Source organism: Carcharodon carcharias, chromosome 12 (assembly GCF_017639515.1).
Source record: "Carcharodon carcharias isolate sCarCar2 chromosome 12, sCarCar2.pri, whole genome shotgun sequence".
In the NCBI taxonomy this organism is placed as follows: Eukaryota; Metazoa; Chordata; class Chondrichthyes; order Lamniformes; family Lamnidae; genus Carcharodon; species Carcharodon carcharias.
In genome coordinates, this window is record NC_054478.1 from 109,715,648 (window position 1) to 109,740,264 (window position 24,617).

At 41.7% G+C, this 24,617-nt stretch overlaps 1 protein-coding gene across 2 annotated transcripts in view; it reads right to left on the minus strand.

The window, feature by feature from the left end:
- The window catches only part of rab5b (RAB5B, member RAS oncogene family), a 72,568-nt gene that overhangs the window by 7,330 nt on the left and 40,621 nt on the right, over window positions 1-24,617 (minus strand). For both annotated transcript variants that reach the window (XM_041200571.1, XM_041200572.1), the window contains 4 exons: window positions 22,760-23,026; window positions 19,668-19,819; window positions 13,336-13,458; window positions 1,171-1,264 (listed from right to left, as the gene is read on the minus strand). In XM_041200571.1, coding sequence (XP_041056505.1) covers window positions 1,171-1,264; window positions 13,336-13,458; window positions 19,668-19,819; window positions 22,760-22,919 — 529 coding nt within the window. In that variant the 5' untranslated portion in view covers window positions 22,920-23,026. The remainder of the gene's footprint in view (window positions 1-1,170; window positions 1,265-13,335; window positions 13,459-19,667; window positions 19,820-22,759; window positions 23,027-24,617) is intronic.

A 24,617-nucleotide genomic window follows, 5' to 3' on the forward strand; every position in this document is an offset into this window, starting at 1 on the left:
TATATTACGGAGGGAAAAAAATGGATTATACATCTAATGGAAAGACATTGAAGGGTGTGGATGAACAGAGACCTAGATGTTTAAACACATAATTCCCTGAAACAAGCGCATGTAAATAAACCCATAACTAAAGGCCAGTAGAATGTTATGTTTATTTATATGTACACAAAATGTTGGTTAAGCCATAAAGAGAGGATTGCATGTAATTTTCAGCACCCCATTATAGAAAGGAAATTAAATCCACAAAGTATACAGTGCAGATTCACTAGTATGATGTCAGGGATGGGACACTGGGTTTAAGAGAATTTTTTTTTTTAAACAGAGGAGCCTAGAATATCTCGATATCTCGTCACAGGGAGTGGCTGAGACATGAATCTTGCTTCTTTTAAGGGAAAAGTTAACAAACATTTGAAGCAAAGGAAGATAAAAGGCAATGGAGAAAGCACATCGCAGTGGGATTAGTTTTGGATTGCTCAAGATGGTGGGCATGATGGCCTGGATGGCCCCATCACTGCTGTGAACAGCTCTGACTCCAATTATAGAAACATTATAAAGTCTATCACTTTCCAAGTCTTTAAAATCAAACTTATAAAACTGTAAAACAAATACAAAACATTACAGATGCTGGAAATCTGAAATAAAACTGTAATTTGTAAAGATGTTTTGTTTCTGCTTGTATAAAGCCATATGGCATATCAATGCACATCGTTATCATCATCAGTTGTTCGAAACGAAGATTATGTCTGCCAGGCTTCATGTGTCCTCAGGTGACTCAGCCAGGCAAACCTGGAGCCACAAGTCTTTGGGCAAAGTGAGACAAGTTGCTCTGAGGAAAGGGGTTCTCAAGCCAGAGTTCTGCCCTTCCTCCTTCCGCTTCCACTGTTTTTCCACAGCAGAGTTCGTGGTCAGCTCCCAACTGTGGTGAGGCTTGATGATCTAGAGGGGTGAACCACTAATAAAATTGTGTGTTTAAAGTCCATTATGATGGAACAATGCAAAGGATCCCATGAAGGACTTGCACTGCAGTGGAATTCAAGAAATCACATTATTCTCTTGCCAAACAAACTAAGGCAGGTTCTGTGTTTTAAACTAACCAACTTGCATGCAGATTTTGCTCATTCTTAATCCAGATCTAAATGAATGAAAACATTACAATCCAAAACACTGTACCTATTGCGAGAAATATATCATTGACATTCATTGCTGTCTTAGCTGATGTTTCCATGAAGAGCAGACCACAGTCTTCTGCATATGCTTGTGCTTCCTGAAAAAAAAACAAAGGAAATACATATTTCATGTTAATTGTAGATTGTGCTTAATTGTATGCAGGTGATGGACATTGACTGAGGATTCATCTAAGCTCCTATAAACTGGTTTTAATTTAGGCATCTGTTTGTAGCGTGTAATTCTGTAAATAAAAGTGTGTAAAGGCTGATCCAGTTCAATCCTTCATCAACTGGTTTATGAATTAGAACATGGCAGCAAAAAATGGATGCTTAAAGGTGAAGGTTGGAAGTTAAGAAAAAAAGTCACTTAGAAAACTAAAATCCTTGTAGCCATTGAGTCTGAGCCATATGCCCAGTGAAAGAATGAAGTGGACATAGTCATGTTGCTACCAAAGAGGAAACAAAGGTATAGCCTTGGCGTTGTCACTTCTTACAAGAAGTAAAATCCGAAGGAAGCATTTTTCAAGCTGGATACCCTTCAGATGGATAGTGAAGCAGCTTTGGAGCTTCTATTCAAGCTCTTGGACGAAATTTACAAGGATGATGATTGACTAAATGCCGATGAGGCATGTCACACTGTTAGATTTCAGAGGGATATATCATGAACTTTTTAATAGATTGTATAAAGGAATGACATAATTCAATTTAGGGATTCCTGGATCAGTACTAGCATTTAAATTGCTGGATTACGTTCAGGTGTCTCATTTGGACAAGCTCCTCATTCCAACTAATGTTCGGTTCTTGGAGATGGAGACCGTGTTGGGTCAGATGTCTGCTGCCTTGAAAAAATTTCTGGAGAAACAATCATTTCCTTCAGCCTTTGTGGAAAGAATGGAACATTCTGTGGTGACACAAAGAATTGAGGACTCAATGAGTATCATATTTCAAAATGTTCCAGATACTGGATGCAAACGTGAATACAATGGACAGGTAGAATAAGGATGAAAGCACTTTTAGCAGGTCTAGCTATTACTGCAGAAGACAGAATTGAAACTATAATAGGTGAATGAACCCCTGAAATGCCCAAGGAACAGTTAATTTTTGCTTCTGGTTGGACATGAAGTATCATTATACAATGGACTTCAAAAAGTAGAGAGGCAGAGTCCTCTAAACGAAACAAAGAGATTTACAGGGAAGAGGATGAAGATAATGATGAATCCGAACAAATTATACTGATCACAAAGTGTTTCAGCCCTGTAATCAATGTGTTAGCCCTGAACAGGTAGTGCTAGACAGATTGCACTTCAACAGTATGTGGATTAGATAGATTAAAATGTTAACTTGATTCACCAAGTAGAGAGGATTGATGTGAGGTTAAGGAATACAAAATACTTACTTTAGATTTGGTGATGACAAAACATTGAGATCAATAAAGAGTTGTAATTCCATGTTAAATAGCTGGAATAAGTCATTTTATAAATACTGATGCAGTCTCTAGTGAGATACCAATAGCTATAAAAACAAAAAAACTGCGGATGCTGGAAATCCAAAACAAAAACAAAAACAGAATTACCTGGAAAAACTCAGCAGGTGTGGCAGCATTGGCGGAGAAGAAAAGAGTTGACGTTTCGAGTCCTCGTGACCCTTCGACAGTTCTGTCGAAGGGTCATGAGGACTCGAAACGTCAACTCTTTTCTTCTCCGCCGATGCTGCCAGACCTGCTGAGTTTTTCCAGGTTATTCTGAGATACCAATAGCGTTGGATAAAACTTTGGTGAAGAAAGCACAAATGAAATTTGACTTGGAGCATAAGACAAGTGTTCTGAAAAGTCTGGACAAACTGCAGATGCACTATCAGGGCATTATTGTAGCCCCTTAACAAAACCTGGGGCAGAATTTTCTGCCTCTCGGGCGGACGGAGCAGAAGCGGGCACAGGCCCAGGCTCAATCGGCACCCCTGATCAGGTCCTTGCTGCCATTTCACATGGGAGGGCCAATTAAGGCCCACCCAGTGTGACACACACCCAGAAGCGCTGTGCACTCCCTGTCTGGGCAGGGGGGGGGGGGGGCGCGGTTGCCAGAGTTGGGAGTGCACTCTTTCGCGCATGAAAGAAGGCTGAAATTTCCCTGAGGCAGAATACTTTTAAGTCCAAAAAGTTTAATAAAGTGGCGAGAAAGTTATGACACATCCCTCATGTGAAACTGTCACATGAGCTGGGACACATGCATCAATTTCAATAAAAACTTTTGTCAAAATTTAAAATCATTCATGAAACCTCATCCTGCCTGTGGATGAGGTTCCATGAAAAATGCAAAGGCTACTTGGGTTCTTCGCCTGCCCGCCAACCTTAAGGTTGGACAGGCAGCTCAGTTTGTTGTTTTAATTGCGTTAAATGGCCTTAATAGGCCTTTGACAGTTTAGTGGGTACGCAGACGACTCGGGTGCGCGTGCACCGAACTGAACGTCTGAATGACACACTGTGACACACGCCCAAAGTCACCACGTGTCATTTTACACCTCAGCGAGCAAGCCCGCCCCTGCTCGCCGAGCTGAAGATTCAGCCCCTGGTGTTTCTCCTTAGAGTGTTAGACAATTATTAATGGCATCAGGTAATAAGAGTCAAAGATAAAAAGCAAAATAACTTAAAATTACATAAGCAGTTTCACCCTACTTGTCAAAAACTAAAAATCCTGCTAAAAGATGCAAGTGTGGCTGATGAAGAGAAGAGAGGCTAATGAAAGTAGTAGGTCCATGGCAATGAACAGTAAGGGACAAAGACAGCAATATTTTCATTCTAAATTTTGTAGACCTGGTAACCAGATTTAGTTTTTTTTTACAACAACATTTAGTAAGGTCAAACGAGTTGTCATAGACAAAATCATGGAGAAATGGAAAAAGACCAGACATTGCCACCAGCGAAGAATCTGATTAATAATAGAAGAGAATTTACCAATCATGACTTTAGAGATATGTGAAAACAAGAACATGGCCATGACCATCATAGTTTAAAGTCCTTTCAGCAATGGACCCTACGAAACAAATCAAGTGGTGATGGATTAAATGATGCATAAAATTTTAACCAATCAATCAGACTGCAAGTGGACAAATGCCTTGGCGTGGCCGGTTCATGCAAAGATTTCACTCCAGAGTTGGAGGATATAATCTCACCACTAAATTTATGGGCAAAATTCCCATTTGCCTTCTGTGCTGTACAGTAGTCCTCCTGCTCCAGAAGGTACTACCAATTAGTTCAAATTTTCTGACACCTGAATGCCTTGCCTTCAGGGAGATAGGCTTTCATCAAGGAAAAAAAATCAGAGAGCTCTGAGAAACTATGTAAGACCATCTCAGACAGACTTATGGAGCTTTTAAATATATTGGTTTAGATCAGTGTTGTCCAGATGAGAGATTTTAATCAATTGGATGTTATGACTTGCAGCAGCTAATTCAACGATTTTTTTCATTCTTTCACGGGATAAGGGTCTCGCTGGCTAGGCCAGCATTTATTGCCCATCTCTGATTGCCCTCGAGTAAGTGATGGTGAGCTGCCTTCTTGCAAGTAGTCCATGTAGTGTAGGTAAATCCAGTGCCGTTAGGAATGGAGTTGCAAGATTTTGAAGCAGCAGCAGTGAAGGAACAATGATATAGTTCCACATCAGAATGGTGTGTGGCTTTCAGTGGAACTTGCAGGTGGTGGGGTTCCCATGTATCTGCTGTCCTTGTCTTTGCTGGAGAGATCGCAAGTTTGGAAGGTGCTGTCAAAGGAGCCTTGATGAGTTGCTGCATGCAATTGTAGATGGCAAACACTGTTGCCGCTATGTGTCAGTGGTGGAGGAGGTAAATGTTGAAGGTGGTAGATGTGGTGCCAATCAAGTGGGCTGCTTTGTCCTGAATGGTGTTCAGCTTCTTGAGTGTTGTTGGAGCTGTACTCATCCAGGCAAGTGCAGAGTATTCCATCATTCTCCTGACGTGCCTTGCAGAGGGTGGACAGGAATCAGGTGGTGATTTACTCATCGCAGAATTCCCAGTCTCTGACCTGCTCTTGTAGCCATATTATTTATATGGCTGGTCCAGTTCAGTTTCTGATAAATGCTAACCCCCAGGATGCTGATAGTGCTGGATTCAGCAATGGTAATGCCATTGAACGTCAAGGAGATGGTTGGGTTCTCTCTTGTTGGAGATGGTCGTTGCCTGGCACTTAAGTGGCAAGTTACATTTGTGTCACACATCAGCCCAAGCCTGAATGTTGTCCAGGCCTTGCAACTTACGGGCATGGAACGCTTCAGTATCTGAGGAGTCGCAAATGGTGCCGAACAATGAGCGAACATCCCCATTTCTGACCTTATGATGGAAGGTCATTGATGAAGTAGCTGAGGATGGTTGGGCCTAGAACACTACCTGAGGAATTCCTGCACTGATGCCTTGGGACTGAGAAGGTTGACCTCCAACAACCACAACCATCTTCCTTTGTGCTAGGTATGATCCCAACCAGTGGAGAGTTCCCTCTGCGCAACCTCCTAACATTGACTCCAGTTTTGCTAGGGCTCCTTGATGCCACAATACGTCAAATGTTACCTTGATGTCAAGGGCAGTCACTCTCACCTCACCTCCAGAGTTCAGCTCTTTGTTCCAGGTTTGGACTAAGGCTGTAATAAGGTCAGGGGCTGAATGGCCCTGGCGGAACCCAAACTGAGCGTCAGTGAACATGTTATTTCTGAGGGAGTGCTGCTTGATTGCATTCTTCCAACAATTTATTCCATTACTTTGCTAATGATCAAGATTAGACTGATGGGGCTGTAACTGGCCAGGTTGAATTTAACCTGCTTTTTGTGTACAGCACATACATTGGCAATTTTCCACATTGTCAGGCTGATGCCAGTGTTGCCGCTGTACTGGAACAGTGAGGGTAGTTCTAGAGGACAACTCTTCAGTACTATTGCCAGAATGTTGTCAGGGCCCATAGCCTTTGCAGTATCCAGTGCCTTCAGCTGTTTCTCGATATCACGTGGAGTGAATCAAATTGGCTGAAGACTGGCAGAGATCTCAGAAGGAGGTGGTGGTGGATCATCCACTTGACACTTTCGGCTGAAGATGGTTGCCAACGCTTCAGCCTCGTCTTTTGCACTGATGTGCTGGGCTACCCCATCATTGAGGATGGGGATATTTGTGGAGCCTGCTCCTCTAACGAATTGTTTAATTGTCCACCACCATTCACGGTTGGATGTGGTAGGATTGCAGAGCTTATATCTGATCTGTTGGTTGCGCAATTGCTTAGCTCTGTCAATTGCATGTTGCTAACTCTATTTGGCATACAAGTAGTCCTGTGTTGTAGCTTCACCAGGTTGACACCTCATTTTTAGGTATGTCTGGTGCTGCTCCTGACATGCTTTCCTGCACCCTTCATTGAACCATGGTTAATCCTCCAGCATGATGGTAATGGTAGAGTGGGAGATATGCCAGGCTATGAGGTTACAGATTATAGTTGTGTACAATTCTGCTGTTGCTGATGGTCACAGTGCTTCATGGATTTCCTTTTGAGTTGCTCGATCTGTTCAAAATCTAGCCTGTTAAGTACGATGGTAGTGCCACACAACACGATGGAGTGTATCCTCAATGTGAAGACAGGACTTCATCTCTACAAGGACTATGCTCTGGTCACTCCTATCAATACAGTCAGGGACAGATGCATCTGCAACAGCTTGATTTGTGAGGACAAGCTTCAAGTAGGTTTTTCCCTCTTGTTGGTTCCCTCACCACCTGCCGCAGACTCAATCTCGTAGCTATTTCCTCTGGGAGTTGGTCAGTAGTGGTGCTACCGAGCCATTCTTTGTAATGGGCATTGAAGTCCTCCACCCGGAGTACATGCTGTGCCCTTGCCACTCTCAGTGCTTTTGCCAAGTGGTGTTCAACATGGAGGAGTACTGATTCATCAGCTTGAAGGGTGGGGGTGGCAGGTGATAAGCATCAACAGATTTCCTTGCCAATTTCTGACCTCATGGGGTCTGGAGCCAATATTGAGGTCTCCTAGGGCTACTCCCTCCCTCTGTATACCATTGTGCCTCCACCTTCCACTGACAGGACAGGCTAGAGGTGGTGACGTGCAAAAATATTGTCTGTCAGCTATGATCCCATGAGCATGACTATGTCAGGCTGTTGCTTCACCAGACTATGGGACAGCTGTCCCAATTCTGGCACAAGCCCCCAAATGTTAATAAGGAGGACTTTGCAGGGTCGACAGAGCTGGGTGTGCTGTTGCCAGTGCCTTGGTCAATGCTGAGTGGTCTGTCTGGTTTCATTCCTTTTATTAGATAACTGAGTAGCTTGTTAGGCCATTTCAGAGAGCATTTAAGAGTCAACCACATTGCTGTGGGTCTGGAGTCATACATGGGCCAGACCAGGTAAGGACAGCAGATTTCCTTCCCTAAAGGACACCAGTGAACCAGATGGGTTTTTACGAGAATCAAGAATTGTTTCATGGTCACCATTAACGAGACTAGCTTTTTAATTCCAGATTTATCAATTGAATTTAAATTCCAGCTGCCCTGATGGGATTTGAACCTGTGCCCCCACAGTATAAGCCCAGGCCTCTGGGTCACTCGTCCACTGACATTACCACTACATCCCGGCTGAGGATATGGTTCCACACTCTGACACATTTGACATGGCCACACATTGTAAGTAGAAAATCCTGCCGAAAAATCAATCCTTAACATTAAAAAACTGTAGCCTAGCTCCATTAAAATATGTGGTAAAGAAGCCCCTATAGAAGGAAGTGAAAACATGTCAAAATATTTTAACTGCTACACCACAACTGAATGCTGTGTAATAATTAGTTGCTGTTACTAAAAATATTCTTTGACAGAACTGTTGTCAGTCAATTGCAACATTGCTCAACTTTAGCCCTGTGCCTCACGCTAGTTCACTTTAAGGAGATTGTTACAAGATTCACTCTATTGTTTGCATATATTTTGCATCATATGGCAAATATGGTGACCTGATCATCACAAGTTTGGCAGATGTCGAAATCTTATTGGGCAACACTGGTTTATAAATTAAGTACAGTAGGTCTAGAATAACTTAAAATCAACAGTCCTATTTAGAAAGCATTACTCCCATCCTAGTTAATCTCACTAGGCCATCATAGGAAGATGACATTATATCTAAAGAAGATACAAAGCAATTGCGAAGTTTGATTAGTCAGTCGAACTGGTTAGGCACTTAGACTAAGCCAGGAGATAGTTTTGACATATTGCTGTTAAGTATAGTGATGAAACACCCTAAAGTTGAGAATATTTTAAAGGGAAATAAAATATTAAAATCAAAACTGGAGAAAGGTATACATAAGTTTCCATCCTTAAGTGACCCAAAGGACATGAAACTCAACATTTTTAACAATGCTTCACATGCTAATCTTCCTAATGGGTATTCTACTGTAGCTTTAGCTGCTGAAGCAATAGCCTGAATCTTCCAAGCAGCAGCAATCAATGGATTGCTGTTCTGGCTCCTACTCTTCTGCGTTGGAATTCCAAATTTCTGGCTGGGGCTTCCAAACCTGGGTTCTTCAGAAATGTGGAGTATACCTTAAATCTAACCGCTTCTGCGTGGTGCTGGATTGTCGGGAGAAGACAACCCACACCGTCTTTTTACGGCACTAGCATATTCTGGTAGTGTTCACTAACACATGGAAAACTGGGACATTTAAACAGCTTTTCAGTGTGTTAGAGTATGAATGCCTGAGTAAATGGGTGAGTGGATCAATGAATAAATAAGTGGGTAAGGGAGCAGGGTGGTGGGGGGGCAGGTGGGCAGGGTGGTGAGGTCGGTTTGGAGGGGTTCGGGGAAGTCGGGTCAGGTCACGTCAGCAGTGAGACAAGTGACTCGGGTCGGGCTGGGTGGCAGGGGGTGAAGAGGGTGGACAGTCTGAATGATTGGGGGTCAGGTGTACAGTTACCGAGGAGTTGGACTAGGTATTTTCTGTCGGGTAACAATTCAGGTGAGTAAGTTGGAACTGTCCGAAGTCTCCAACTCTGACTTAGAATTGAAGACTTTTTCAGAGGGTTCTGGGGAGCTGGGCAATTGCCCATCGGAAGTTCAAACTTCCCGGGCAACACTCACAAACTCAGTGCATTGGGACCTTAGAAGAATTCCAAAGCATGTCACGGGGAGGGTAAAGTCCAGACTCTGGCGATCCAGAGACCGGAAAATTTGGGCCATTGGTTCTTGTGGGCTTGCAATTCTATGTCAAATATTTTAAGTGAGATTTTTTACAATGGACATACTGAAGATAATATACCCATTGAATATTAGATTCGATAATTGTTCATTTTGAGATAATGTACACTCTTATGAAAAGTGCAAGTGAGAAAAGGTTACAGATTGACTTTGCTGGCTTGAAACAAAGGAAATCTCAAATTAAATGGGTGGGTGCAAGTCATCGACTGTCTGATCGTCTTATAAAAAGAAATGCATGCTCAAAGAAATTGTTAGGGTCCTACAGGAGGGGCATGTTGCAATATAGTACTTTATATGGAATATGGAAGTTTTTAGTTTAATTTGTTTTGAAATTTTGGTAGTAGATATTAACTCTAATTTTTATTTAAAGAGGGAAGGAAACCTGTTAGTTTTAAATTAATAAGAACATAAGAAATAGGAATAGGCCATTCGGCCCCTCAAACCCGTCCTGCCATTCAATAAGATCAGGGCTGATCTGCCCCAGGCCTCAACTCCTCTTTCGTGCCAGTTCCTCATAACCCTCAATTCCCTGATATTTCAAAAATCTACCTACCTCATCTTTATATACTTTCAGTGATCTAGCCTCTACAGCTCTCTGGGGTAGAGAATTCCAGACATTCACTAGCCTCAGAGAGAAGAAATTCCTTTGCAACTCAGTTTTAAATGAGTGCCCTCTTATTCTGTAACTATGTTCCCTAGTTCGAGATTCCCCCACTAGTGCAAACATCTTCTCAACATCTACGCTGTCAAGCCTCCTCAGAACTTTGTACGTTTCAATAAGATCATTCCTCATTCTTCTAAATTCCAATGAATAAAGGCCTAACCTGTTCAGCCATTCTTGATAAGTCAATCTCATCATCCCAGGAATCAGCCCAGTGAATCTCTTTTGAACTGCCTCCAATGCCAATATATCCTTTCTTAAATACGGGGACCAAAACTGTACACAGTACTCCAGGTGTGGCCTTACCGACACCCTGTACAGTTATAACAAGACTTCCCTGTTTATAAACTCAAATCCCCTAGCAATACAGGCCAAAATTCCATTTGTCTTAATTACTTGCTGCACCTGCATGCTAACTTTATGTTTCATGCACAAGAAAAACCCAGATCCCTCTGTGCTGCACTTTTTTGGAGTCTCTCTCCATTTAAATAATAACCTGCCTTTTGATTCTTCCTACCAAAGTGCATGACCTCACACTTTCCTACATTAAACTTCATCTGCCAAGTTTTCTCCCACTCACTCAACCTATCTATAACCCCTTTCTTATGTCCTCATCACAACATGCCCTCTCACCTATTTTTGTATCATCAGCAAATTTGGATGCATTACACTCTGCCCCCTCCTCCAAGTCATTAATGCAGATAGTAAATAATTGAGGCCTAGGACCGATCCTTGTGGCACTCCACTAGTTACGTCTTTCCAACCTGAAAAAGACGCATTAATCCAGACTCTCGTCTTCTGTGCGTTAACCATTCCTCAATCCTTGCTAATGCATTACCGCCAATACCATGGGCAATAACCTTTTATGTGGCACCTTACGGAATGCATTCTGGAAATCCATAAAACACTACATCTACCGGCTCCCCTTTATGAACTCTGGTTGTTATATCCTCAAAGAACTCCAGCAAATTTGTCAAACATGATCTCCCTTTCACAAAACCATGTTGACTCTGTTTGATTGTGTTAAATTTTTCTAAATGTCCTATTTCTTCTTAATAATGGACTCTAGCACTTTCCCAATGACAGATGTTAGGCTGACTTGCCTTTAGTTTCCTGCTTTTTGTCTCCCTCCCTTTTTGAATAGGGGTGTCACATTAGCGGTTTTCCAATCCACTGGGACCCTCCCAGAATCCAGAGTGTTTTGGAATATTTCGACCAATGCCTCCACTATCGCTACAGCCGCTTCCTTTAAAACCCTTGGATGCAGGACATCAGGTCCTGATGACTTGTCTGCCTTTAGTCCCATTAGTTTGTCAAATACTTTGTCCCTTGTGATAGAGACTGCTACAAGATCTTTCCTCCCATTAGCTCCTTGCTTATCTGATGTCCTTGGGATGTTTATAATGTCCTCCACCGATGCAAAATATTGGTTTAAATTATGTACCATTTCTCTGTTCCCCATTGTCAATTCTCCAGTCACATCCTCCAATGATCCCATGCTCACTTTATCTATTTTTTATATATATCTGTAGAAGCTCTTGCTGTTTGTTTTTACATTTCTTGCCAATTTACTTTCATAATCAACTTTCTCCTTCATTAGCTTTTTAGTCATCTGCTGCTGGTTCCTAAAAAATTCCCAATCCTCTGGCCTACCACTAGTTCTCGCTGCTTTGTATGTCTTAATTTTTGATTGGATTTTGCTTAATTGCATGCAAGTAGCAGATATTAACTGGCGAATCACTTGAGACCCTACAATTGGACAAAGACTGATACTATTTATTAGACTAGGGAGTATATACTTGTAATATATAATTCTGTAGATAAGTATAAAAGTGTATAGAGATTAGCTTCAGTTCTATCCTTTACCAACTGGCTTCCTGGAGAAGAACATTTTAGGCTTTGACAATAAATTTAAGAGTTATGTGCCTAGGCCAAATATCAATCATAAACATCTTCATCCTTCCCACTTGCACATTTTTTGTGCACATTGCTGTTAAACTCTCACACGGGAGTCTTAGATTTACAAAGTTCTTGGCGTAGCTGCAGTGATAACATGAATGCTAAACTTATGTAGTTAAAATTATGTTTGTGAAATAAAATCTGGAGTTCTGATAACCAACATTTTTTTTAAAACTAAAAAGAGTCGGGACACTTTCGCATAGACATAATCTCAGACCATTTATATCATCATCATTAGTGTAATGTGCTTTGACTTAACTCTTGCTAGATTACAGGGCATTGATTATCCTAGAAGGTTTAAAATGGCATTAATGAGGAGTTACAGCGCACCGAATGCGCTGCAATCCTAATTATGAAGCCAGATTTCTGTACACTTATCTGTATAATCACACTCTTCATTCATGTTGTTACTGGATTGTAAAATTCTAATGTCACAAGAGAGGAAAGGTGGGAGTGATTTTAAGCGCTAAGGCTCTCTGTCATTCTGATGGAAAACATCAAAAGTCTGATAGTAGCTTCATTAATGATTTAGTATCAAGAATCTCCTTCTGAATCTGATTTCTAGAGAATTCATTATATTACAGGAATCAAGGAGAAGTCTTCCATCAGTGCAATCAAGAAAGCTTTCAGCTATGCTTTGCACAGTGGACAACTGGTCGGTGTTCTCTTTGACCTCCTGATCTGAATCCTTCACTGAGGAAAAGTTCCAGGAGACAAGTTTCTGCCATCTGGAAACCTTTGGCTTCATGCTGCTCTTTTAAATGTAGTTTGAAGCAACTGAACTACTATAACCTCAGCAATAAATGGAATTAACTAAACTGCAAGAATGAGTCAATAGTCCACATTAGGTTTGCCTGTTTTGAAGATATATTTGTATAACGTCATTTTATTTTTTCAAAACTATAGAAATAGAAGTGACAGTACATTATTTATATACACAACGGAGAATTAAGCAGTTACAGCACTCCATGATTCTCTACACACTACCACCTCCCCACCAATTCTTTAGCCAAAATGTTATAACAGTAATGATAAAACATAGCTGACCAGGATAACGCCAATGTTCTGCTTGACAGCTTGCTGTCCTCCGCCTTTCATATAAATCTGTGCAGTCTACATCCACTAATTGAACATTTCACACACCCATTATCCTTGTCCAGGTTTATGGCCCTCCAGGCCTGAATTTCAAAGTGCTCACACCCCACTATCCTAAAACCTTTCTTGCCTCCGGTCGAATCTTCAAATGTTCCCTGTAAAGAATCTGTGACATTCTAGGCAAGGGGTGTTGTATAAATATACATTGTTATTAATCATTACCTCATACTCAACCATTCGTTTATCTGCCAGATCAGCTTTGTTGCCAGCCAAGGCTATCACTATATTAGGGCTGGCTTGTCTCTGTAACTCTTTTACCCATGCTTTTGCTCTATCAAATGTTTCCTAGAAAAAAAACAAAAAAGCAAGTGAATAAATGCAATTTAGTAAAAATATATCCCAGTATAATATACTGAACCAAAGTTCAGAAGAAGAGTCATATTAGGCTGGAAAGGTTAACTCTGTTTCTCTCTCAACGTATGCTGCCAGACCTGCTGAGTTTTCCAGCATTTTGTGTTTTATTCTTAATCTGCAATGCTACTCCATGTTGCCTACCAATTTTCAGGGTCCCTATCTGGTTAAGTACTTTAAATTCAAAGGCTGGTGTGGAAGAAGTGGGTTCCTGTTTGTAGGGCACTGGCAATAGTGCTGGGGAAAGTGGGGGCTGTACCATTGGAACGGTTTACACCTGAACCTTGCTGGAATGAGTGTCTTCGCAAATTGCATAAATAGGAAAGTACAGAGGGCTTTAAAGCAAACAAGGCGGGTAAGGGATCAAGCTTGGGTGGAGGTAGAAATTCAAGGTATAAAGTCAAGACAGGAGACCGAAATAGTAATATGAGAAATGAGGGTCAGAGAATGGCAGAAAGGGTCAGAGATAAAAAACCTAAGAATACATCAACAGTCAGGACTAGATGTTACAAAGGTAACAAAACTGAAGGTTCTCTATCTGAATGCACGTAGCATTCATAACAATTGATGGCCCACATTGAAGTAAATAAGTAAGATCTGATTGCAACTATGGAGACACGGCTGCAGGTCGACAAAGATTGGGTCCTTAATATTGAGGGGTACATGACATTCAAAAAGAATAGGAAGCTAGGTAAAGGTGGAGGGGTAGCAATGTTCATCAAAGGGAGCATTGGTGCAGTAGTTAGAGATGACCTTGGTTCAGGAGATCAGGACGTAGAATGGTTTGGGTGAAGATGAGGAATAGTAGAGGAACAAAGTCATCAGTGGGAGTGGTCTACAGACCCCCTAACAGTAGCCAAAGTGTAGGACAAAGTATTCAAGAGAAAAGATTGTGTGCTTATGATAAAGGTACAACAACAATCATGGGTGATTTTAATCTACACATAAACTGGAAAAATCAGATTGGCAGTGGTAGTCTGGATGAGAAGTTCTTAGAATGCTTTCGAGATAGTTTCTTAGAGTAGCACGTTCTGGAGCCAACAAGAGAGCAGGTTATATTAGATTTGATATTGCATAATGTGACAGGATTAATTAATGGCCTCAGAATAAAGGCACCCCTAGGTAGCAGTGACCACAATATGATTGAATCTTACACCCAGTTTGAAAGGAAGAAGAGTGAGTCTAAGACTAGCATTTTGAACTTAAATAAGGGCAACTATGTGGGGATGAAAACTGAGCTAGCTGAAGTGAACTGGGAAACTAGGCTAGAGTATAGATCAACAGAGAAGCAGTAGCAGGTATTTATGGGGATATTTCAGAGTATTCAGAATAAGTACATTCCTATTATAAAGAAAAATTCTACCGGGAGGACCCACCATCCGTGGTTAACTAAAAAAGTTAAGAAAATATCAAACTTAAGGAAAAAGCATACAACTCCCCAAACATGAGTGGCAGAACAGATGATTGGTCAAAAAATAAAGAACAATAGAGTATGACTAAAAGGTCAACTAGGAGAAAGAAATTAAGAGTATGAGAGGAAGCTAGCTAGAAATGTAAAATCGGATAGCAAGAGTTTCTACAGGTACTTAAAAAAGGAAAGAGTGAGTAAAGTGAGCGTTGGCCCTCTAGAGTGACAATGGGGCGTTAATAGTAGATAATAAGGAAATGGCGGAAGAAATGAACAAATATTTTGCTTCTATGTTTGCTATAGAGGATACAAAAAGCATTCCTGTAAAAGCCCAAATCAGGAGTTAAAAAGAAGAGAGGAACTTAATGAAACTGAAATCACAAGGGAAACGGTACTGAGAAAATTGATGGAGCTGCAGGCTGGCAAGTCTCCAGGTCCCGATGGACTAAATCCTAGGGTCTTAAAAGAGGTGGCTAATGAGGTACCGATGCGCTGGTGTTAATTTTCCAAAATTCACTAGATTCTGGAAAGGTTATATCAGACTGGAAAGTAGCAAATATAACCCCTCTATTCAAGAAGGGAGGGAGATAGAAAACAGGAAACTATAGGCCAGTTAGCTTGACGTCTGTTGTGGGGAAGTTGTTAGAATCGATCATTGAGGGAGTTATTGCTGGGCACTTAGAAGAACTCAAGGAATCGGGAAGAGTCAGCATGGTTTTGTGAAAGGAAAATCATGTTTAACCAATTTATTGCAGTTTTTTAAGGAGTAACATGTGGTGGATAAAGGGGAACCTGTAAATGTGCTGGACTTGGATTTTCAGAAAGCATTTGATAAGGTGCCACATCAAAGGTTATTGCAGAAAATAAAAGTGCCTGGTGTAGGGCGGATAGAAGATTGGCTGGCTGGCAGAAAGCAGAGAGTATGCATAAATGGGTCTTTTTCGATAGGCAGGATGTGCTAAGGCCTCAGCTTTTTTTGATTTACATCAATGACTTCAATGAGGGGAGTGAAGACATGGTAGCTAAATTTGTAGATGACACAAAGATAGGTAGGAAAGCATGTTGTGAAGAGGACATGAGGAGGTTGCAGATGGATATAGATAGGTTGAGTGAGAGGGCAAAGATCTAGCAAATGAAGTTTAATGTGGGAAAATATGAAGTTTTCACTTTGGCAGGAAGAACAAAAAAGCAGAGTATTACTTATATGGAGAATGGTTGCATAATTCTGAGGTGCAGAGGGATCCAGGTGTTCTAGCATGAGTCACAAAAGTTACTATGCAGGTACAGCAAGTAATTAAGGCAGCTAATGGAATGCTATCCTTTATTATGAGAGGGACTGAACATAAAAGTAAAAATTCCTTGCGCCCTCATCTCAATGAATTTCGGGCTCGGCACAATGCTGAACTCTTCTTCCGCCGCCTTCATCTCCGTGCTCACTTCTTTGGGCAGGAGTCCTCTCCCCGTTCAATGGATCCTTTTACCCGCCTCCAATATTCTCCCTCTACCTGGACCCCTCCCTCTGCATTCTTACCTTCTCTTGATCTTTTCATTGAGAACTGTCGGCATGACATTAGTTGTCTCAATTTCTCTGCTCCTCTCACCCACTCTAACCTATCTCTCTCTAAACTTGCTGCACTCTGTTCTCTCAGGTCCAACCCTGACATTGTCATCAAACCTGCTGACAAGGGTGGTGCTGTTGTTGTCTGGCACACTGACCTCTACCTCGCAGAGGCTGAGCCTCAACTCGCAGACACTTCCTCCTACCTCCCCCTGGACCATGACCCCACCACTGAACATCAAACCATTGTTTCCAGCACCGTTACTGACTTCATCTCCTCTGGAAATCTTCCTTCCACAGCTTCCAACCTCATAGTCCCCCAACCTCGGATGGCCCGCTTCTACCTCCTACCCAAAATCCACAAACAGGACTGTCCCGGCAGACCGATTGTGCAAGCCTATTCCTGCCCCACTGAACTCATTTCTTGTTATCTTGACTCCATTCACTCTCCCCTTGTCCAGTCCCTTCCCACCTACATCCGTGATTCCTCTGACAGCCTCCATCATATCAACAATTTTCAGTTCCCTGGTCCCAACCGCCTCCTCTTCACCATGACGTCCAATGCCTCTACACCTCCATCCCCCATCGGGATGGTCTGATGGCTCTCCGCTTCTTCCTCGAACAGATGCCCGAACAATCCCCATCCACCACTACTCTCCTCTGTCTGGCTGAACTTGTTCTCACACTGAACAATTTCTCCTTCAACTCCTCTTACTTCCTCCAAATAAAAGGTGTGACTATGGATACCCGCATGGGCCTCAATTATGCCCGTCTCTTTATGGGGTATGTAGAACATTCCTTGTTCCAGTCCTATTCAGGCCCCCTCCCACAACTCTTCCTCCGGTACAGCGATGATTGCTTTGGTGCTGCTTCATGCTCTCGTCTGGACCTGGAAAAATTTATTAATTTTGCTTTCAATTTCCACCCCTCCATCATTTTCACATGGTCCATCTCTGACACTTCCTTTCCCTTCCTTGACCTCTCTGTCTCAATTTCTGGTGATAGACTGTCCACCAACATTCATTACAAACCTACCGACTCCCACAGCTACCTTGACTACAGCTCCTCACACCCCGCTTCCTGTAAGGACTCCATCCCATTCTCTCAGTTCCTTCGCCTCCGTTGCATCTGTTCAGATGATGCCATTTTCAAAAACAGTTCCTCTGACATGTCTTCCTTCTTCCTTAACCAAGGTTTTCCACCCCTCAACATGGCCCTCAATCGTGTTCAGCCTATTTCCCGCGCATCCGCCCTCACACCTTCCTCTCCCTCCCAGAAACATGATAGGGTCCCCCTTGTCTTCACTTATCACCCCACCAGCCTACGCATTCAAAGGATCATCCTCCGCCATTTCCACCAACTCCAGCATGATGCCACCACCAACACAACTTCCCTTCACCCCCCACCCCCCGTTGGCAGCATTCAGCAGGGACCATTCCCTCCGGGTCACCCTGGTCCACTCCTCTATCACCCCCTACAACTCAACCCCCTCCCAAGGCAACTTCCCATGCAAGCGCAGAAGGTGAAACACCTGCCCCTTTACTTCCCCTCTCCTCACCGTCCAAGGGCCCAAACACTCCTTTCAAGTGAAGCAGCATTTCAATTGCACTTCCCTCAATTTAGTACACTGCATTCGTTGCTCCCAATGCGGTTTCCTCTACATTGGAGAGACCAAATGCAGACTGGGTGACCACTTTGCAGAACACCTTCGGTCTGTCTGCAAGCATTACCCAGACCTCCCTGTCGCTTGCCATTTCAACACTACCCTGCTCTCATGCCCACATGTCTGTCCTTGGCCTGCTGCATTGTTCCAACGTAAACTGGAGGAACAGCACCTCATCTTCCGACTAGGCACCTTTGAGCTCAACAATTTTAGATCATGAACTCTCTGCTCCATCCCCACCCGCTTTCCGATCCCTCTTTTCTTTCCCCAATAATTTATATAGACTTTTCTTTTCCCACCTATTTCCATCCATTGTTTTATCTCTACCTTTTAGCCTATTTTGATCCCTTCCCTTCACCCCACCCCCACTAGGGCTATCTGTACCTTGCTTGTCCTGCTTGCTACCCTATATTAGCACATTCCTTAGATAATATCACCACCTTCAACACCTCTTTGTCCTTTTGTCTATGACATCTTTTGGTAATCTCCACCTATCACTGGCCCTCTATCCAGCTCTATCTGTCCCACTCCCACCCCCCTTAAACCAGCTTATATTTCACCTCTTTTCTATTTTTACTTATTTCTGTTGAAGAGTCTTCCGGGCTCGAAATGTTAACTGCGTTCCTCTCTGCAGATGCTGCCAGACCTGCTGAGCTTTTCCAGGTATTTTTCTTTTTGTTTTGGATTTCCAGCATCTGCAGTTTTTTGCTTTTATAAAAGTAAGAATGTTGTGCTTTGGTTATACAGGGCATTGATGAGACCACACCTTGAATGTTGTCTACAGATATGGTCTCCTTATTTAAGGAAGGATGTAAATACATTGGAGGCAGTTCAGAGGAAGTTTACTAGATTGATACCTGGAATGAGTGGATTGTCTCAGAAGGTTGGACAGACTGGGCTTGTTTCCACTGGAGTTCAGAAGAGTGAGGGGTGATTTGATTGAAGTATACAAGATCCTGAACAGCCTTGACAAGGTGGACGTCGAAAGGATGTTTCCTCTTGTGGGTGAGTCCAGAACTAGTGGGCACTGTTCTAAAATTAGGGGTCACCCTTTTAGGACAGAGACAGGTGAAATTTTTTCTCTCAGAGTTGTACAACTTTGGAATCTCTGCCTCAGAGGATGGTGGAGGCAAGGTCATTGAATATTTTTAGGCAGAGGTAGATAGATTCTTGTTAGGCAAGGGAATCAAAGGTTATCGGGGGTAGATGGGAATATGGAAATCGAAACACAAGATGATCAGCAATGGTCTTATTAATTGGCAGAGTAGGCTCAAGGGACTGAATGGTCTACTCTTGTTCCTATTTCTTATGTTCTAAACACAGATAACTGGCACTCCAGGACATAGCTAAATCTTACCTACTATACACTTAAATAGGAACTGTTACTCATGTTACCTTGTTGGTGGATGTGAAACTCCCTTACTGAAGTTCTGACAGCACATATTTTAAAACTTTGAAACAGCACTACTCCTTCCAGGAAATATTAGGGGTTAAACTTCAATAACCACTGTTACCTGTTTTGTGATATCAAAAACCACAATGGCAGCTTGGGCTCCCCTGTAATACATTGGTGCTAAACTGTGGTAACGTTCCTGACCAGCAGTATCCCAAATCTCAAATTTCACTGTTGTGTCATCCAGACAGACTGACTGAGCAAGAAAAGCAGCTGCAAAACAAAAATGAAAAGTTGGATGAATTTTATGCAGTCAAACAAACATGTCTTACAGCTTACACAACAAAAACAAAACCAGAATTACCTGGAAAAACTCAGCAGGTCTGGCAGCATCGGCGGAGAAGAAAAGAGTTGACGTTTCGAGTCCTCATGACCCTTCGACAGAACTTGAAGTTGTGTCGAAGGGTCATGAAGACTCGAAACGTCAACTCTTTTCTTCTCCGTCGATGCTGCCAGACCTGCTGAGTATTTCCAGGTAATTCGGTTTTTGGTTTGGATTTCCAGCATCCGCAGTTTTTTTGTTTCTATGTCTTACAGCTTGTTTACCCAGCTCAAAAACAGCATTTGTTTTCCCTCTGTCAGGCTGCAAATGCAAACCTACATTCTATAACACAGTGCAACTTGGTGGGGTTCTGGATCAATACTGTCACAATCCCATATGATCAACTAGGCACCTGCAGCACAATGCAGTGTTGTATAGTACCACTAAGATGTTGAAGATTCATCCTAGTTGCAACACAATCTCCCAAGAGATGATAGAAATTTCCTAACCTACTTGGTCTTAATTGAGGAATAAATGACAATCTCTTTCGTGTCAACTTGGTTCAGTTGACAGTGCTTGTCTGCTAACCTGAAGGTTGTAGGTTTAAGCCCCATAGCAAGTCCTTAAAACACAATCCAAATTGGCATTCTTGTGCAATACTGAGGGAATGCCGTTATTTTAAGGGCACATGTTCCAGTGGGTTGGGACAAAGTCAACAATTGCATAAAACTATTTGGAGAACAGAACATTCAGCTACCTGGGTGAAGAGAAGGGGTTTTTTAATGACTGTTGCAAGGCCCAAAATAGATGGTTGCCCAAGAAAAGACTGATTTTCCCACTATCTTCCATGCTATCACCATTGTCTTTATCAATTCATCTCTTCCTCTTTTGAAACTATTCAACTCTTCTCCTCTCCCTCTTTCTAGACAACTCTACAGTTTTATACTGTAAACTACGTGTTTAGTTGAAAGATCTTTGTCAAATGGGATTGTTAGTAAAAAGAGGACACCTAGTTATTAAACCTCAACATCATAAAGACAAGAGCTCTTTCCTGACAACAATATAGCATTTTCACTATTTTTGTTATTCAACCACTGGGGACCAGTAAAAGTAACTGCAGCTCTAGCATCTAAACATACAGGAATAAATTAATACCGCTCATTATTCTCCTCAGATTTTCCTTCCCACTTTTAATCTTCTCATTTTTTAAACCTAACCTTGGAGTAACCTAATCACTAGTTCCTAATTTATCTTAGGATTTGTTTTCATCATTGGCAGTACCTTGCATATTCTGTCTTGGTTGATGTTAATTTGAATTTAAAATTCATATATTGAGAAAATAAAAGCTCTCTGATATTCATAGTTGAAGACTATGATCCATTAATCCAAATGATGGCTATCTTTACTCATGCTGGTCCAGGAAGTTTTTTAGGAGATGGGTGAGGAAGAGGAAAGATAAGGGTAGATGGCCATTACTGAGGATATTTCACTTCTCATGCTTAATAATTTAACTCCCTAACATAATCATGGTATGCTTCTATTCCAAAGCACTCATCCAATGTCATTAGCATTAGAAAAAAAAAGATTTGCCCTAGTTCCCCAAACATGCTCAATAGTGCATGTCCTGCAGTAGTCAAGGGCAATGTAAAGTAGTCTGATTGAAGGAACTGCCAATATCACTGAATACATCCAGGGCCAGCTTACCAAAATGATCTTGGACATTGCTACTGCAAACAATAGGAGAAATGATTTCTTATATAAGCCTTTCAAAATACATAGTTGATCCCTTCTGACATGGATTGGACTCTTATCGTTGCTATTAGAGAGATCTTGGGGTACAGTGGGTAGCATCCCTGCCTCAGAGCCAAAAGCTCCTGGTCCCACCTCAGTACCTGCTAGCCAAGAAAGGTGCACTCATAACATGACAAAACAGGGTGAGTATCAATCTGAAAATCCTTGCCCATGCCCATGGTAAGAATGGGAGAGATTCCTAATCAGGCATGTGATGGAAATAAATTGGAGCTTCTACCATCACTATCCATAGCTCCAGATTATATGTAAAAGTGCATGTTGCCACAGCCACTCTGATTCCCTGAATGAACCGTAACACCAACATCACTGTTGCTATTGGATGTGACTGAAGCAGAAAATGCTCTCGCCCATTTTCCCAGTTGTTTTTTTAATTCATTCATGGGATGTGGGCATTGCTAACTGTCCATCCCTAATTGCCTTTCAGAGACCATGTAAGAATCAACCACATTGCTGTTGGGTCTGGAGTCACATGTAGGCCAGGTTAAGCAAGGAGGGCAGATTTCCTAAAGTGACTTTTAATTCCAAATTATTGAATTCAAATTTCACCATCTGACATGGTGGGATTCGAACCCCAGTCCCCAGAGCATTACCCTGGGTCTCTGGAACAGTAGTCCAGTGACAGTATCACTATGCTACCACCTACTCTACTTTTAGTTCATTTTCCTCAACCACGCTTGGAAAATGATTGAAGTTGGGAATTCAGCTGGAATTTCAATGCACTCCTAACTTTTGTTACTTTTCCTGAGGCTTTATTCCAATTTTCTAAGTTCTACAAAAATATTAACAAGCCTGTACCAAAACTACCAGAAATACTGTCACTTTAGTCTAAAGTTATAAATCTGTGTTTTTGCACTAATCCATGATTATTGCACTTGTCATTCTTATTTCCACACTATAATGAAGGGCAGGTCCATCCCTTTGACATCTCTCAAAGGAATAGCAGTTTTTGATTTTCCTACTGGTTCCCCAATCTCAGATCTGGTCAGAATGTGACAACATGCTCTGCAAAGGCCAAGGTACATCTCAAACAAGTGTAACTAACCTGCATCAAATACTGCATACTTTAAAAGAACACTTACCACCAATTGTTGTCTCTTGGAATTCATCAAACTGGCCTTTGACAAAACGCAGAACTAAGCTCGATTTCCCCACTGCCATATCTCCTAGTAGAACCAGTTTGAACTGACAGATCTTTGTCTGGCCTAGACCATTTGGTCTAGAAGCTCCTCTGCTTGCCATGATCCCTTATGCTTGTAAGTTCAGTGTTCCAGTTTCAATGATATTTCAATTGCACAACCATGAAGCGGTGATCTTTATGATGTTGCTCTTCAGTGATCGCTTCGCAACTGTAAAAGTAAAGGCACAAGATTGATTTACTGCAACAAATAGGCTTTTTGAAACCCAGTCAACAATGCTGGAGACAGATAGGTAATATTCACCCAGAATACAATGCATTACTGAAAAGCCCCTTCTTAAGGTTATGATTACACTAATTGTAGCATCAGTGCAAAGTACTTTTATTTCACATTGATGTTAAAGTTGTACTGGAAATCCAGAGTCGAGTTTAGCCCTGTCTCTGGATTTACATTGTAACTTCTTAGCCTGGTGTGAAGTGAATTTATGTTGCACAGAAGTTATAGTTGCAATGTAAATGAAACCTACGATGTAATAGATATCTTACTGAATTAGTTTTAACTTAGTAAACTATGCTATGCTTTCATCATTAAACAGAAGATTTTCAGTAAACTTTTAGTTTCTCCTTAAACTGAAGTAGTCTCAAACGCTAATTCACACTATCCATGGGGTCACACAAATCTTCAATGTATGACTTTCAGTTTAACAAAAATTGAGTACAATGTAATTGAACCCAAGTATAATTGTTACATATATTTCAAAAACCTAGTCACAACTTAACTTAGTTTATCATACAACCACAAACATCTCAAAAGCAAAATAAATAACACAAGGAAATAATAGCCATGATTTCCTTGAGCTACTTACAATTTAATCTGAACCAAAGATATATGGTGGACTTATGTAGGGTGCTGAGAATGAATTGCAAACATTTACACTATGCTGCCCTAAATTACTTCTGTGCACATAGTTGCCAAAGTCAGGGAAGTACATATGATCCTCAAAACCAGACAGACTGCACACACTGCAGTGAACCATCTCCAACTGGTATACATTTAGTTTTTTGGGAGCGATTTCCCATCAACCCTCCACCATACACCCCATGGCAAGGAACTCAAATAAGTTTCCTTGTTTTGCACAGAATTAAGCACTTCCAGGACGGATCCAGCATAGGCTATATGGAGATCTTTTGTTTCAAAACATCAGTTGTACAAATTAGCATGGATTCATTCTGTCCAACTCCAGTTTTGGCAGAAGTACAGTTGCCGGTTGTCCCGGCAGCACACTCATCCTGTAAGTGTAAAAGGAATTTTACATTTAAACATCAATTCATGAACATTCATGTTAAATTTCAAATTGCTGATTTGTCTAATAAAGCTCAGAAGAGGCACTAGGCTATCAAATGCAATTCTGACTATGATAAATTTCACTTCTAAGCTTATTATCTTTTCCCACAGCCTTTTGTCTTGAGTTACTGGTTTAGTAATAGTTGGATTACACTTGAACATTGAGAGAGGGGCCTGATTTAAACCTAAGCCTTTCCTGCCAACCCATTTGGTTTTCCCAGACATCAATCTCATCTGGGTTATTATTTTCCACAAACACTCAGCTGCTCCATCACTGACGAACAGTGGCAGCAGTGTGTACCATCCTCAAGATGCACTGCAGAAACTCACCAAGGCTCCCTAGACAGCACCTTCCAAACCCACAACCAATGCTATCCAGAAGGACAAGGGCAGCAGACCCATGAGAACACCACCACCTGCAAGTTCCCATCCAAGCCACTCACCATCCTGACTTGGA